Raw genomic sequence first — 17,710 nt, forward strand, 5'->3', positions numbered from 1 at the left:
TATCACATTCCAGCTTACTGAAAGGGAACGTTGTGTCCTCATTTGTTTCCTTCTCTTGTCACATGTGAAAATGTTTCCTTTTGATGTGAGCGCAGACGTTTATTTAGAAAATGTTGATGGATTTTTGTGTTTCCTCAGGTCACGCTCACCTGACGGACTTCAACATAGCAACAATAATAAAAGACGGAGAGAGAGCCACGGCCTTAGCTGGAACCAAGCCCTACATGGGTAACTAAACATTTATACTGTGCATGAAAAAGAAAGCTACAAGAAAAGGGGGCCTAGTGTAATTAAGTTATTCTTTTCTTTGTTATTTTAAATGCTCAGTTGTACCATTTAACTGTCTCGGTTAGTTAAAGCTCCTAGAACTATTTGCTAGAAGGTGCCAGACGCTGGCATACATTTTTATTCTCATTATCACTAAACAGGCGTGTGTGAATGATATCAAAGAAATTAAACATCCTGTTGATTTGTGAAAATCGGAGGCAAATGTTCCACTATTGTATTATGCGATTGCCGAGGAAAAATGTGCTTTTCTTATGACATTTTTGCAAAGGAGTGCTCCATGCACAGGCTGTCATTATACAAGCTTTTTCTTCAGTGTCTCTCTGCTGTGCTTTCAGCCCCAGAGATCTTCCAGTCTTTTGTGAGTGGAGGGACGGGCTACGCCTTTGAAGTAGACTGGTGGTCACTAGGGGTGACGATCTTCGAAGTGCTGCGTGGATGGGTGAGACATTGAAATTGCAGTTTTTATGTTATCGGGCTGCAAAAACGAACTCGCCTCCATTCAGTCGCTCGTCTTTCTCTTCCTCAACTTGCTGCTTTTCCTCCTTTTGTCACCCTGTCTCCTTGCTAGAGGCCGTATGACATCCACGCCAGTAACTCGGTGGAATCGCTGATTCAGCTCTTCAGTACCGTCAGTGTCCAGTACAGCCCAACCTGGCCCAAGGATCTGGTTTCACTATTGAGGAAGGTGAGTGGAGGACGATGGGGCATTATTAACGTCCACTTTTTTACACTTCAGTCAGCGGTCCCCATCCTTTTTTGCACCACGGACCAGTTTGATGTCCAAAAATTTGTGTTATTTTGTAACACGTCCTCCTAAAATGTGCCAACAACATTGAGAGTAACGCCCTGCTCTCTGCCCCTTAATGGTCTCTGGTCGCTATGGTGACGTGTAAATATTTCTTTGAAATAGGGGTTGGGGACCGCTGGAATAAGGGACTCAAGTTCCTGAACGTCTGTCATCTTTCAGTTAAATCTCCATCCAGCAGCAACTACTAGATCTGCAAGGATCTGTCTGGACTCTGAAAATCAAATTAGTTAATGTGAATTTCTATATACATAGTCAGTAACATCCGATTTATCACTGCCAATTCCTGTATTATCACAAAAGGATTGTGTGTAACTTGACTGAGTCCATCTTATTGCTGTCGCCTTGAAGACGGCGAGCTCACTGCGAGTGGTCGCTGACTCGTCTTTGAAGCAACCATTTCAAAAGCAGCGAGTTTGCACGTTCGTTGCACACAGTTGCGTTAACATTTGGTTGTATTGCAATCTCTGTTGTTTTCCACAGTGTAACTGTAACACACAGCACCATCCTACTATGCAGCTGGTGCAAGGAAATTTGAAAAAGGTATCATAGGAACAACTGCTTATCCGTGATGTAATATGATCCTCTTCACAGAAAGCACCTTTCTTTCTTCCATTGCTCTGTCACCCAGTGTGCACAGCTCGGAGACAGATACTGTCTATAGATTTTTTTTCCCTCTGCCTTTTTTACAGAGCCCCGCAGGGGACATGGGAGAAAAAAAATTAAGAAGGACTTTTGCGAGATCTCGCAAAACTAACTCGGGATCTCGCAAAAGTTTTGCGAGATCTCGCAAAAGTTGAATTCCAACAATGGTGGCAGCTACTTAGTTGTAATATTACTCTGTCTGGGTCACAAAATACACTTTTGAGATATTTTGAGGCGTGAATGTAGTTGTGTAAACGTCAGGTACCTGCTCGGTTTAGAAGACATCACATATTTGCAAAAGTGCTCCGCCGTTTTCGGAGATCTGACACCCACTAGCTCGAAGCTAACGGGAGGTCGAGGCCTACTACAGCCGGGAGGAACACCGCTTTCCCGGCACATCGTGCCTCGACCTCCCGGTCGGCTTCGAGCTGGCGGCCTCCGAAGAATGCGGCTAAAACTTTTGCGAGATCTCGAGTTTGTTTTGCGAGATCTCCCATGTCCCCTGCGGGGCTCCGTACTTTTTAGTTTAAAGAAGGACTATAAAAAGTAACCAAATTTAGTTACAAAGTTGCCAAGTTAGCAACCAGTGAGGTGAACTGAACAGGGACAGCGCCGTGAGTGAGAGGGGTGTGAGATGCACAAGCTGAGATGCATAATTTCTACATTTACAATAAAATAAATATCCAATTGCTAAAACTGAAAAGCAAATATCTACCCAGTAAACAAATATCCAAATTGTCAAACATGTATGAACAGGCTTAGCGATGAGCTCAGAACAACAAAGCTCAAAAGAAAGATGGCGCCGGTGAGGTCGGCTGCCGTCACGACTGCTCCGACCACCTTTTCTTTGTTTTTGTTCTTTAAGTTAGTTTTCAGCGTTTCTAAATCGGCAAAATCATCACCATTGGGTACATTAGGTATGACAGTGACACTCTTGTTTCTATTGGTATACAATGTACTCACAATTCGAAGTTTTTAACTCCGGATCCGAGCTGGCCGAGTGAGATCTTGAGGGAGAACAAAGGACGCGACGCGAAGCGGCCTCGAGGGAAACGAGCCGGCGTCAGGAACAGGCTGAGAGCTCGTGCACACCGCACACCTCTGCCTAGCATCCTGCTCGCCAACGTCCAGTCACTGGAGAACAAGCTTGATGACCTCAGGGCCAGGATAAAGTTCCAGAGAGACATTCGGGACTGCAATCTCCTCTGCTTCACCGAGACATGGCTGAACCCAGCGGTGCCGGACCACGCCATCCAGCCGGCCAAGTTCTTCTCGGTTCACCGCATGGACAGGACACGGGACTCGGGGAAGTCAAGGGGAGGCGGCGTGTGTTTAATGGTGAACAACAATTGGTGCAACAGTGCGAACGTTGTTCCTCTCACACGCTCCTGCACACCAAATCTGGAACTACTGTCCATCATGTGTCGTCCTTTTTATCTACCTCGAGAGTTTACATCGGTCATCATAAGTGCCGTTTATATTCCACCACAAGCGGACACGGTCACCGCCTTATGCGAGCTGCATGAGGCACTCACACAGCACCAGACACAACACCGGGACGCTGCGCATATTGTAACGGGGGACTTTAATAGTGCCAACCTCAAACGCGCAGCGCCGAACTTTTATCAACATATCACCTGCCCCACCAGAGGTGAAAGGACACTGGACCACTGCTACACTACGGTCAAGGATGGCTACAAGGCACAATCCCGCCCTCCGTTTGGCAAATCCGATCACGCCGCCATCTTCCTCATGCCAAAATACAAACAAAGGCTGAAACGGGAAGTTCCGGTTCAGAGGAAGGTCGCGCGCTGGACGGATCAATCGGTGGCCGCGTTACAGGACGCACTCGACGACGCAGACTGGGACATGTTCAGAAACAGCTCCGACGATGATGTCAACGTGTTTACGGAAGCGGTTGTGGGATTCATCGGGAAACTAGCGGATGATACCGTGGAGACAAAGACTATCACAACGTTTCCCAACCAGAAGCCGTGGGTGGATAAAACCATCCGCGACGCTCTGAGATCCCGCACCGCTGCCTACAACACGGGACTCACGACGGGGGACATGGACCTGTACAAAGCCGCGTCATATAACGTGCGGAAGGCGGTGAAAGAGGCGAAGCAGCGCTACGGGAGGAAACTAGAGTCACAACTCCAACAGAGTGACTCTAGGAGCCTGTGGCGGGGACTAAGGACAATAACGGATTATAAAGCACCAACAACCGGTATGACGAACACGGCCGTGACTCTGGCAGATGAGCTGAACACTTTCTATGCTCGCTTCGAGGCTGCAGCTAAGGACTCCAACAATGATAGTGCTAGCGGCGCTAACGGCTGCAGACAGGAAGATACTGCCAGCACCGGAAATGTGCTCGTCATCTCCGAGCATGAAGTAAGGAGAGCCTTCAAGAGAGTGAACACCAGGAAAGCAGCAGGACCAGACGGCATCCCAGGTCGTATCCTCAGAGACTGCGCATACCAGCTAGCTCCTGTGTTCACTGAGATATTCAACATCTCTTTATCTCAGTCGGTGATCCCCACATGCTTCAAAGAGTCCATCATTGTTCCTGTCCCAAAGAAACCCCACCCTGCTTCTCTCAATGACTATCGCCCTGTAGCCCTCACCTCAGTAGTGATGAAGTGCTTTGAACGCCTGGTCAGAGACTTCATCATTTCTTCACTACCAGACACACTGGACCCACTACAGTTCGCTTACCGTCCAAATCGTTCCACAGACGATGCCATCTCTCATCTCCTCCACACATCACTTACTCACTTGGACACTAGAAGGGGGAATTATGTTAAAATGCTCTTCATAGACTACAGCTCTGCATTTAATACCATAATTCCCTCCACACTCACCACCAAGCTGGAGCATCTGGGACTCAGCTCATCTATGTGTCAGTGGCTCTCCAACTTCCTAACTGGCAGACCACAGGCAGTAAGGATGGGCGGACATGTCTCAGCCTCCACCACTCTCAGCACTGGAGCCCCCCAGGGGTGTGTTCTGAGCCCCCTGCTGTACTCCCTGTACACATATGACTGTGTGGCCACTACCAGCTCCACCACCATCATCAAGTTTGCTGACGACACCGTCGTGGTGGGCCTGATCTCTGACAACAACGAGACGCCCTACCTGAAGGAGATTAGGAATCTGGAGAACTGGTGCCAGAGGAACAACCTCCTTCTAAACGTCAGTAAGACAAAGGAGTTGATAGTGGACTTCAGCACTAAGCAGGAGAGGAACTACCAGACCCCCGTCATCAACGAGTGCCCAGTGGAGAGAGTGGACAGCTTCAAATACCTCGGAGTTCACATCACGCAGGACCTGTCATGGTCCTGTCACATCAACACCGTGGTGAAAAAGGCCCGTCAGCGTCTCTACCACCTCAGACGCTTGAGAGACTTCCGACTGCCCCCCAAGGTGCTCAGGAACTTTTACTCCTGCACCATAGAGAGCATCCTGACGGGAAACATCTTAACCTGGTTCGGGAACAGCACCATGCAGGACAGACGAGCTCTACAGAGGGTTGTGCGTTCAGCTGAGCGCACCATCCGCTCAGAGCTCCCTGACCTGCACTCAATCTACAGCAGGCGGTGCTGGACCAAGGCCAGGAAGATCGTGAAGGACCTCAGCCACCCCAACAACGGACTGTTCTCTCTGTTGAGGTCAGGAAAGCGATTCCGCTCCCTGAAGACCAACACAGAGAGACTGAGGAGGAGCTTCTTCCCGCAGGCGATACGGTCTCTCAATCACACCACCACACAGGACTGACCCACACATATAGCTCTTACACACACTGGACACTCTGGACATTGTTTTCACTTCATCACTTTAAGCATATTTGCACAACACTGGACATTATATTCATTATATTATATTCATTATATTATACTCATTTCCAGTTAACATTTGTACAGCTGCTGGTATTTTGTGTATATATATTTATATTTCTCATACATTCTTATATATGTTATATATGTCTATACTGTGTATTTTGTTGTACAGTTATCTTATTTTCAACTTTAATTTATATATTTTATCTTATTCTTTCCCAGTTAAATTACCCTTCATTCTAATTTGTGTTGTACAGTTTATCTCATTCTTAACTTAATTTTTTATATTTTATTTTATTTTATTCCTTCCTGGTTAAATTTACCCCTTTTTTATTTTCATATTTATTTATTTATTTCCTATCTTATTCATAGCCTTTTTTTTTTTTTTTTTTTTTTTTTTTTTTTTTTTTTTCACGAGCAGTTGTCCAAGCATTTCACTGCATATCGTACTGTGTATGACTGTGTATGTGACAAATAAAATTTGATTTGATTTTTTTTTTTGATCGCTCTCAGCAAGGAGTCCATTATCTCTCATTATTAGCAAAGAGCAGTGGTTTTAGTTGGCTCAGGCCTTCGCCTTGCTGGCAAAAACTTGTAATCTTAATTTTATGGCTTGTCTTTAATCAGGTTCACGTCTTCTTTACCAGCTGGTGTTTGTGCAAACATCTCTTTCACTATGTCAGTATGCATCGCTTTCGTCCAAGGTTTAGGAGAGAAGCTATAAACATTCGGTTTGGACATTTTAATAAAATGTATATGAGCTAACTGATAAATGGAAAGGTTAGGAATGTGAATGCCAGTCCCAGGAAACTAAAGTTAGAGTTTTTAATTAAGTGAAGGCAGATTAACTCTGACCCATGTTGCCTGAGTGCAGATGGTCTTCCTAAGAAAGAGGAGCAGGATGTAGAGGTAAAAAAAGTCAGCGGAGCCAGTGGAACTGATGGTGCAGGTATTTTGTGTGTGCGTGAGTGTTGTGGGGAGGGGGGATGATCCGAGACCCCGAGGGCAAAGAAGGGATGGAGAAAGAAAATGACAGATGGGATGAAAGCGCAGAAACCGAGCATGTAGGTGAGAGACGAAACAGTGCATGTGTATCTTTGTGTGCTAACTTATCATAACAAGTGTTTTAGTCTAATATCGAGACTGAAAATGTTTTCTTAAAAGTGAAAGTGTGCCAGTTGGATGAGAGAACTCCCTCTGGATCAACTTGTTAATAATTCTGCTCCAAACTTTCCTTGCAATAAAAACCCACCTTATTCTGTTTTGCATCAGCGTGCTGTCATCTAAGCAAGCAAAACTGTTCTGGAAACAAGTCCTCTCCTCCCCTCTGGTGATATTTCTGTAGTTATTTGAAGACAAGATTTTTGAGTGGGGAAGGAAAACTGCGGCTTGTTCAGGAGGATACTCTTTGGCAGAGTGTAAGTGCATGTGCTCTGCGTCTGAATGACTGAGTGTTCTGGACGGAGCGACGGGCTCTTCCGCTCTGCTGCTGATCGATTACCGTGTCTGGACTCCACCGAGACTGAGCTAACTGGCCCTGCAGGAGAAAACTGAATCAGCCTGTGACCAAAAGAAGAAAATAAAGCGCAGGAAGCGAGCTAACGCAACAACAAAAACCACATCCCATTGTCATCTCCAGCGTTTTAACCCCGAGGTGAAAAATGAAGCAGATGGCATTCCATTTAAAAACACAACTGTATCAGCACCAGCTCTTCTTTTCTCCCTGGACTGTGCGACTCCATTCATGTGTGGTGTTCATCTGTTCTGATCAGTGCAACAATTCTGATTCAACCTGATTGGAGTCAGATTTGATTAACAATTCCTCCTGTTGGTGGATTTCTAAGAAAAGGTGCATTTGTCCTCCTGTTCAAATGTAGCGGCAACATAATTATTAGTTTTCTACAGAGAAGGAAGTAAAATTGTGTTTTGGTCAATTTGTTTGTTTCCCCATAAATAATAACACATTTGTAGATTGAGCAGCAGCGTTGAGTATGTGGGTTGCACCCATGAAAAACTTGCCAAACCTTCTCTTGCTAGTGCCAAACAGCTTATTCTGCTATTGGCTCTTGTTTAGAGCTCCTGGTACCCCAGGTGCTGACAGTCAAGGGCCTGATTGGTCCTGTTCATCGATGAGTCGGGAGTTTTCCTGCACCTGTTGGGTCGTACGGTCAAAATGTTGCAGTGTTGATTGCTGCACCAATAAGGTAACAGTTTTTAGTGGAGACAGTGCGGTGACGGTGTGGGCGGCGTCTCCCTCACTGGAAAAATGCGACTTGTCGTTATAGACAATCTCAATGCAGAGATGTCTCAAGATGAGATTCTGCAGCCAGTGGCAATCCCATATCTCCACAGTCAGACCGAACTCTATCCTCCAAGATGACGACACTCCGCAGAGCGAGGCTTATCATTGACTAGGATGGAATGACCTGCCTGCAGTCCTGACCTCAACCCCACTGGGATCAGTTTGGATGTGCTGTTTGTGCCAGAGTGACTAACACAAACACATTGGCTGATTTGTGACAAATGAAGAATAGGATGGTTTCACATAGCAGTGTGTGACCAGGCTGGAGACCAGCCATCCAAGCCCCTGTTTGTTAAAAGAATAAACTGTTAAATTGCCAATATCTCTTTATTGTGTTTCTTCAGGCTTCAACCATCCAATCTAAAAAAATGACACCAGCCAAGAGTCAGTACCAGACGTTTTATAAATGAAAGACTTTTATAAATGAAAAAAAGATTGTAGGAATGGTCTTAACCACTTGAGGTGAGGGCTCTTCAAAAAGAAATGAAGCTGCCTTTGACTCTTACGCTACCATGATCTGAAAACCTACACAGACAGATTATAAGAATGTAGGGATGCAACGATACCAATTTTTTCAAACCGATACGATACCGATACTTGGATCTCAGTACTTGCCGATACAAAGTACAAAAAACTATACTTCTACCTCACACACACACACACACACACACAAATACAATGAATTGGAAGACAGGTTTTATTATATTCCCTGCCGATAAAAAATAAAATCTTAATAAAAATGACCACAAAAAAATTTCAAGTGAAACATAAGCACTTCTGTTAAATTATTGCAGAGTCTCCACATTGTAATTTTACAAAATATCACTGAAGTATTGGCACTGTCTCGAGCTTTCAGAATAATAAATAAACACTTCTGTTTGGAATAAAATAAATACAAATTAGGTTTGAGAAAAAAATAAACTTTTAAATTATTGCAGAGTGTCCATATTGTAAACAAACAAACAAAATAATTATTATTAAATTAATAATAAAATATAAAAAATTATAAAATAAATAATAAATAAAATAATAATTGGCCCCCTAGTGGCCAATCTAAAAAACTACAACAGAAATGACAAGCCACCCTCTGATTAATGAAATAAGTTGGTATCGGTTCATGGTATTGGTTAACTTTTACGAGTATGAGTACACACACATTTTACAGTATCGGCCCCGATACCAGTATCGGTATTGGTCCATCCCTATAAGAATGTATAGAAATAAAACGCAAAACCATAAAAGCAGATTTCATGGTTTCAGTATCTGCATGTCAGAAATCCAAACAATTGCTATTAGCTAGATAAACATGCATGATCAAAAGGTTTTGACAGCAGACGTTAAAGATAGTTGGGGCACAAAAATGAAACCTATACAGGGTCCTGGTAGTGTGCAGGCTGGCACGCTATCATCGTTTACTGGGACACTTAATGGGAATACGTGTTTATTAAAAAAAAGTATTTTAGCTTTTGTGCTGTTGTAACTGAAAAACAGTTACTAGTTTCCAGCTTTGGAATAGTGACCAAAAATCACATCCTATATCTCTTAAACGATTTTCCAAATCTTCCATGGAAAACATCAAACATCCAATCTCCATCAGGAGTTTTCATAAGGATTTAGACCAGGGGTGTCCAACTCCAGGCCTCAAGATCAGGTGTCCTGCAGGTTTTAGATCTCACCCAGGGTCAACACACCTGAATCAAATGACTAGTTCATTACCAAACCTCTGGAGAACTTCAAGACATGTTGAGGAGGTAATTTAGCCATTTGAATCAGCTGTGATGGATCACGGACACGTCTAAAACCTGCAGGACACCTCGAGGCCTGGAGTTGGAAACCCCTGGTTTAGACAAAGCACTCGCACTTTGGTTGATGTCTGTACTGGTCTGTTGTGGTGCAAATACAATGTTCTGAAACTGGACTGGTTGAAGTGCAAAGTTGTTTTGTCTTGTTTCTTGTGGACTTTGGAAATTTGCACAGCCCTGTGAATAATATTGCTTTATATTATTAAAGTCATAAGCAGAGAAAAAAAAACGAATATAGGTCTCCAATGATAAGTGAGATGATCTGCTCGTCACATTGAGAATGGTTGCTCAAGCTCACCCTCATATCCGCTCCCATTTCTCTTCCCTTTGAAGAGATGATCCATTTTATCTGTTCCTTTTATTAATGCAAGACTTCCAGCCTCTTGAGTTTGATCATTTTTATTAAAGCTAATAATCTTTATTTATAGTCTTTTTTTTAACTCTTGCGTTCACACAAGGCAGCATCTTCATAACAGACTCTACCGAAACAATGTAAGGTTGACAGTCCTGCGGGTTTAACATATCATTGAGTTCAACACATACAAGCATATTAGTAAGATGTAGCAGATGAAAAGGGATGGCAGGTGGTAAAAAGGAAAGGAGGGAAAAAAAACAACTCATGTAAGGGTTTATTTCACCTCCCATGGAGATCAGCCTGGCTGTGAGCGAGGAGAGAAGGTGTGAAGGTGATGTTGCTACTCAGAAAGTGATGTTGATGAAGTGTGTGCTTGTGTGTCTTTTCTTTCCAGCTACTGACAGTGAACCCAGAGCATCGTTTCTCCAGCCTGTCTGACATGCAGACCGCTCCCTACCTCGCTGACGTCAACTGGGACGCTGTGTATGAGAAGAAAATGGAGGCTGGATTTGTTCCCAATGTTAGTGTAAAGCCATCACATACCTCGCTCTCTCTCACACACACAGACTGAAGCACTCCTTCATGCTTGCTGATCATAATGAGCATTTTTGGCAACTAAATAATGCATGCTTGCATGCAGCATCTTCGCGGTGCACTCACCTTATATTCCTGCTTGCATGTCAGTGCATTCATGTGTGCTATTCCCTGTTGATGCTCGGAGCGTGTGCACTCTGTGGTCCATTTACCATGGATGCTGCTCCCGTGTTTGCTTCTAATTATCTCATGTGCATCTCGCTCACACAGAAAGGTCGCCTGCACTGCGACCCCACCTTTGAGCTGGAGGAGATGATCCTGGAGTCACGTCCTCTTCACAAGAAGAAAAAGAGGCTGGCAAAGAACCGATCACGAGACAACAGCAAGGATTCACAGTCTGTAAGTGACACGGTGCTCTGCACAGAGCTGCTGCGTCCGTTCTTTTATCTCATAAAGCAACACTTAGTGTGCTACCTCTGATACCAACAGCTTTGACTTTTATGCATAGAGGGCACAAACTAAACCATTAGTTTGCAATTAATTTGCTTCTTAGTGAGTCGTGAGCGCTACCACTAAAGAAACTTTTTAAAGTAAACTACGAGAGATGCAGACCAAAAATAGAAACGCTCTTCGTGCCAACATATCACTTTTGTTCTTCCCACTTAAAATAACCTAAATTTCTTCTAGTACTTCTTAGTAGTGATCATTTCTCAAATCTGTTGAGAAAGAAGTGCCAAAGCAGTGTGTTGGTAGCTGCTGGTAGTTTTGATTTGATTATAATGCTTAAAATATACATGATCAGGCATAACATTATGGCAGGGCGATTATGACCAAAAATATTTATCACGATATACATTTGAAAATTTGCGATAACGATACAACTGACAATATAATTGACACTAGACAAAATACTTTACAACTCCACAACTTAAACAAGCAGCTGTTTTTTTTATGTGCATTAAAGTTACATAAAAATTTAACAGTGCAAATTTCTTGCTGACAGTTTAACCAAAAGGCATTTCCAGTGGAAATTGGCCGACATATCCTCAGCATAACCATGTGTAATATCCACAAAACTTAAAAAGAGGTTATACACACACAATACGGTAATATTATGTTGAAGCACAGTACGTATCACTCCGCGAGGTGATACGTACTGTCGGAGCCGTAATACTCCGACAATCCCTCAAGCGGTGCGGCTTCGTAGCTTAGCAAAGTCGTACTGAAACATTTGACAGATTTTTGAGCGCCGTGTACGACATAAAATCGTTTCCAGGTCAGTAAACACAACCAGAATCCATACATAAGGCACACGGGATTATAAGGGGCACTGTCGATTTTCAGAAAAATCAAAGGATTGATTTTAAGTGTGCCGTATTTTCCAAACAACACGGTAATAACGACGGCTCGCTAGCATGCTCTACCAAAAATAGTGCTTTGTTGTGTATCTGATGGACGAAAGCTAAACCAGTTCCACACTGAAGTTGCAGCATTTTTACAAACCAGTTCTGGTTCATCCGTTTCATTCAACGATCCGCTTTCGCTCTTCTCATTCTGTGTCGCCGCCATGTGCGTATGTAAACATAGGCATTGCGCATGCGCGTTTTACCCATATTCTATCGCGATATTTCATTTTCCTATCGTTGCCCAAAATTACACCGGTATTACCGTGAACGGTATGATATAGCCCAGCCCTACCTGTGACAGATGACATGATAACACTGATTATCTGTTCATCATGGCACCTGTTAGCAGCTGGGACATATTAGGGAGCAAGTGAACATTTTGTCGTCAAAGTTGATGTTAGAAGCAGGAAAAATGGACAAGTGCGAGGATTTAATTAAGTTTGACAAGAGCCAGATTATGATGGCTAGACAACTGGGTCAGAGCATCTCCAAAACCACAGCTCATGTGTTCCCAGTCTGCAGTGGTCAGTATCTCTCAAAAGTGGCCCAAGGAAGGAACTGTGACAGGTGGAGCGATGGTTGGCCCACGTGGTCCAATCCAACAGACGAGCTCCCATAGCTCAAATTACAGAAAGCTTCTGATTGGTTCTGATAGAAATATGTCAAGGTGTATTTTTTTTATTCCCTGATCTAAAGAATAGTGAAAACCGGAGAACTGGTAAACACTGTAACCAAAGAAAAGTCAATAAAAATAATAAAAAGGATCCCAGTCCTCAGAAAGGCAAAATGATCTCCATCTTCTTTCATATTTAGCAACAAGAGATGAAGTCCTCTTAGTAGTTATATAACCTCTGCATTAAAAGCACTATGTTCTGTTAAGGAGGAGGATTTTGGAGCCACGAGTATGAAGGTGGAATTGTCACTGCATCTGTTAAAAGGCCTCTTCTCTTTGATCATACAAAGGGATAATTTTAGTTTTTTCATCTTCAAAAGAGTTATTTTCTCGTAGGCACCGATATGATTTGCTGTTTACCTGTTATTTTGATCTTTGTAGCCTTACCTCCAGCAGATTCGTGTGGTTTCTGCTTCGTACAGTTAGGTTTTTGTTAACTTTTGGACAATTACACATCTTCTATAATGTGGCCTTTGTGCAGCACTGCAGTAGACGTTGAATCACAGTCCTTGTATGATTGTGCAGACTTTCAACTTAAGATCAAAGGGGTTTAACAAAAGCATCGCATTAACTGTTTAGGAATTACAGTCATTTGAATACACAGTGTCTATTTTTAGAGATTGAAAATACAAAGATTGTTTTTAGTACTTGGATGAAGCCTAGAGCCATGGACGTCACCCAATGGCCTTCTTGTCAAGTGTAAATGGTGGTTTTGCATATTGTGATAAGTCGTGTGTTTTTCCATTCATGAAAGCATCTCTCAGTTGTAGCCTATGAAAGTTAAATGCCTGCCTCCTTGAGACGTTTTTGCTCAGTCCTTCTCTGATAGGCTCATTTTGTTTTTTCAGCCTAATGATGGGCTCCTTCATTTCTACGTCAATCCATTTTTACAGAGTTTCAGTGAAAAACTACCAAGTAGCTCCGTATCTTTCATCTGCTTCAGCTCGTGAAATGATGAGAGAACAGAGCATGAAACATCTCATCAATAACCTGCTTACGTTTGAGCCTCTAAATATGAATTCTTGTAATTCCTAAACAACGAATCCAAAGCTTTTTTTTTTTTCATAACCCTTTAATTAAAGGTGAAAGTCTGAACTTCACTGAACAAAATTACAAAATGTGTTTGATTGTCCAGATACTTACAGACTTAGCTGTCATTGCTAAAAGCGAAAGATTATGAAGGGAACGCCAGAAGAGTCGTGTAAATTATTTTTACCCACAGCATTACTCATTGGTACAGTTTTTATAAAGCGCCCGGGCCATTCCAGGATAGCAATGCAGCTCAGGCTTACCTTTGTCTCCGCTCTGTCACATCCTGTCAAAACTGTATATTTTTAGATTGGAGCCAGCTGGCATTTTTTTTTCTTCAGCTGTAGTGAATTACCTGTGCTCTTAGCTCTGCGATACAGTAGAAGGATAAAGCGAGACACCTGTGTAATCATGCTCATGTTCACAGAGGCAATACAGTACAGTTTCTATATTGTTGAATACTTGCTGTTGATCTTTGGAGTCTCGACCCCCACCGGTCTCGGCAGTTTGCGTCCCCCTACCTGAGCCTGTTCTTCCTGTTAAAACTGATTTTTCTTCTTTCCACTGTCACCAAGTATTGATTGTTCGGCTACGTTCACACTGCAGGCGAAAGCGCATCAAATGCGACTTCTTTGACCTATGCGACACATATCCGATCATGGTATGACAGTTTGAACAGCACAAATCCGACCTGGGTCACTTTCATATGCGGTTTAATCCGATACATATCTGATGTCTTAGAAAGCGACTGCTGTGTGAACGTTCATGTCGCATTAAATCCGTCTTTTACGTCACTGACATAAGACGGACGCCGATTATCAGCTCTGGAGAAGACAAATGAGAAAGCATGGCGGCCATTGTTAAAGCACATGCTCTTTTTTCTCAGTGTCCTTCTTTCTCTAATTAATTTGTCAAAATCCTGTCGGTTACGACTGCAGAAATTGATAGACGGCTGCAACAACACCTACTAGTTATGTAGCCGCCATTTTTACTTCCGTAAACAGAGCGCGTTGTGTGTCTTCTTTTGCGCATGCGGGCCGTGAACCGTTCACACTAGAGCGCGTTTGCTGTCACGTTTTATTTGTAGTGTGAACAAGTAGAGAAAAAATCTGAATTGAGCATTAAGACCTGCAGCGTGAACTAGGGGTGGGGGAAAAAATTGATACTGTGTAGTATCGTGATATTTTGTTTGCTAATAATGTATAGATACAGGGACAGCAGAAATCGATATTTTGTTACAAAAAAAGTTTTTGTGCTCTGACTTCAGAGCACGTTGATCCTTTTTCTGAGCAAGAATCCTGACATTCCTTCACTGTCCAAATGTGTTTAACTTGTTTTTTGGCAGCAATAAACATGACAGTTTACTTATTTTAATTTAAGACATGTTTTATTTTAATGAAGTTTAAAACTTTTTTATTTAATGTAAAATTATATTTTGTTTTAATTTACTTTCAAATTCTTCAGTTGCTGAATGGGCTGCATAGTTCTCACATTTGCATAGTTCAGAATAGCTATAATTGTACCAGATGGTTGCGTTCAGTTAAGTTGGACTAGACTGTAATACAAACCGTTCAGTTTGTCAACAATAAAACTGAAATGAGAGAAACACTGAGTGTGACTTTGATATTAGATAAAATGAATATTGATAAAGTTTACCTTTATGTACAGAATCTGAATATCGCAAAATATTTTAAAAAATTGCAATAATATCGTATCGTGGGATGTATGGTGATTCCCACCTCTAGCGTGAACGTAGCCTTACAGTTCTCTCTCTATTTCTCACTTTACAATATAAAGAGCTGTTGTTGTGATTTTCCACTGTACAGTTAAAATTGAATTGAATTAATAGGCTGTTCTGTTAAAGGATGAAATGAATAATCCCCAAAAAAGATAAATTATTGCAGTTTAAATGTTACCAATTTCAACAACTACAGCAAAACAAAAGGATTTCGAGGTAGCAGACGAATAGCAATGCAAGATATAAATGTCCTCCTCACTTTGCCTTAATGCGTGATGAGGTCTGCTGTCTGATTTGTGTGCTGTGAGCAGGATCAGAGTGTAACTGCAGCAGTGCAGTCTCTGTTTCTTTGCCTTGGCGTTATGTTTGATTGAGACATTATTTACCACAGACGGGAGACGTCCTCTCTGTATTTATGAAAAGCAGCCTGCACCCATCAGACGCTCCTCATGACATCAGCGCGTGTGCGTGTGTCACGTGTTATCAGGGCTGATGAACATGTGCAAAGAGCGTGCACCTCTAACAATAGGGTTGTGAGACGCTGTGTGCGGAGCACATACATGAGTGTGTGCCCGCTTGCGTGTACTCATACTGCGTTATTACTGAGATTATTAAATTATGAAGCCTTCGGTGCCGTTGTCATGGCCCCAAGTGCTTTTGGAAATATGAGCTTCTATTTTCGTCTTGGGCCAAACATCCAATTTGAGGAGAGCTCACAAACAATTCATGACTTGTTTAAAAGAGCAACGAGGGGGAAGGATGAATATCCCTGGGAGGTCACGCACTTGACAGATTGAAGTTGACGTCAAGTTTTGTTTTGTGTTTTTTTTAATCTGCGGTTCTTGATGATGCTGATGATGATGAGGTCGATGCGTAAGGTGACGATGAGTGTGCTTTGTCTGTCATCTGCCTGCAGGAGAACGACTATCTACAGGAGTGCCTTGAAGTGGTGCAGCAAGAGTTCATGATCTTCAACCGAGAGAAGTAAGAGAACAGAAGAGCAGCAGACCGTCTATAACACGGGCTAAAAGCAGAGGTTTCTTTTTTTTTATTCAACGCAGCCAGAATGAAATTAGCTACCATTAGCGTCATCCTTTTAGAACGAATGCAAAGGACAGAAACATTCCTGCCACTTGCCTTGTTTGCCCTTTAAACAATCGGATTGATATCCTCAGCTGGAGCTAAATTTAATCTTCTTTCATGTTTCTTTTCTTAGATTGTGAGGCAACATAGGGGTTCATTTGTCTTTGATCCTAAAGCTATCTCGCAACCTCTTATTTTTGGGGGGCAGCAATCATATATTTAGAAAACCAACTGCAGTAAATTAGCTAAATTAGTGACACTTTATTTACAGTTAAAACTAAATATTTTGCCCATAAACCCCTGAGACAAGAGGTCGGCACATTTTACTGTTTCTTTTATTAAATTGCATAAAATCCAAGCACAAAAGACGAATTGAGACTTTGAAATGATATAGCAGTTTAAGGTAACAAAGCATCTTCGTCCTTGTCCTTGTTTTCCTTGCTAGAATCAACAGTCAGCTTAACAGTTATGTCACAATCATGTCAATCAGGAACCAATGCAGACACAGGGAGAACATATAAGAGGCTCAGTTGATCAGGAGGACCAAAGCAGGTGCTGTCTTCCTGCTCTAAAGTGTCGGCATTAACCAGCATGCTAGCATTCAGTCCTGTAATAATACATCATTTCAAATATGTTAAGGTTCTTGTTTTCCAAGGTGCTGAGAAACATCTGGGGGGAAAAGTGCAAAAAAATACAAATTTCTCACAACCTATGCTTGTAGATATTATATCAAACTTAAACGCCTTTACTGTTTAATCATGAAAGTGTCTCCTTTTACATTTTTCCCCATGCAGATTTTTTTGCATGCTTATTTCATAAGATTCGTGTAAGAAACGGACAAAAAGTAGAGTCTTACACAATGTCTGACTTGTGAAAATAAACAGTCGTGTGAAAAAAGTTCCAAAGGACTCTTTGCAGTCCTATAAAAAGCTCAGGACATTGTCTCCTCGTTTATCGCTGGAGTTAAGTTAAAAAAAAAAATACCTGTGATAGGTGAAATCAGCGAAGTAGCCAGCTTTATTTTTTACAATTATTACAGATTTTTTTTAAGACTAAAACCCCTCCATACACACTTTATACACTTTTCTCAGACGGGTAACTCAGATGGTAACTTCTACCTTCCTTTAACATGTCCACAAGTCCAACTTTTTGTGCTATGGTTAGCATCTTCCTTGACCGTTTAGGTGCTACCTCAGGTGACTTTGATG

At 42.3% G+C, this 17,710-nt stretch overlaps 1 protein-coding gene across 2 annotated transcripts in view; it reads left to right on the plus strand.

Moving 5' to 3' along the window:
* The window catches only part of stk32c (serine/threonine kinase 32C), a 108,426-nt gene that overhangs the window by 83,077 nt on the left and 7,639 nt on the right, over positions 1-17,710 (plus strand). For both annotated transcript variants that reach the window (XM_006799068.2, XM_087850376.1), the window contains exons 6-11: positions 139-228; positions 624-727; positions 857-973; positions 10,434-10,559; positions 10,844-10,972; positions 16,336-16,403. In XM_006799068.2, coding sequence (XP_006799131.2) covers positions 139-228; positions 624-727; positions 857-973; positions 10,434-10,559; positions 10,844-10,972; positions 16,336-16,403 — 634 coding nt within the window. The remainder of the gene's footprint in view (positions 1-138; positions 229-623; positions 728-856; positions 974-10,433; positions 10,560-10,843; positions 10,973-16,335; positions 16,404-17,710) is intronic.

Source organism: Neolamprologus brichardi, chromosome 13 (genome assembly GCF_056152115.1).
Source record: "Neolamprologus brichardi isolate AB-2024 chromosome 13, ASM5615211v1, whole genome shotgun sequence".
Classification (NCBI taxonomy): Eukaryota; Metazoa; Chordata; class Actinopteri; order Cichliformes; family Cichlidae; genus Neolamprologus; species Neolamprologus brichardi.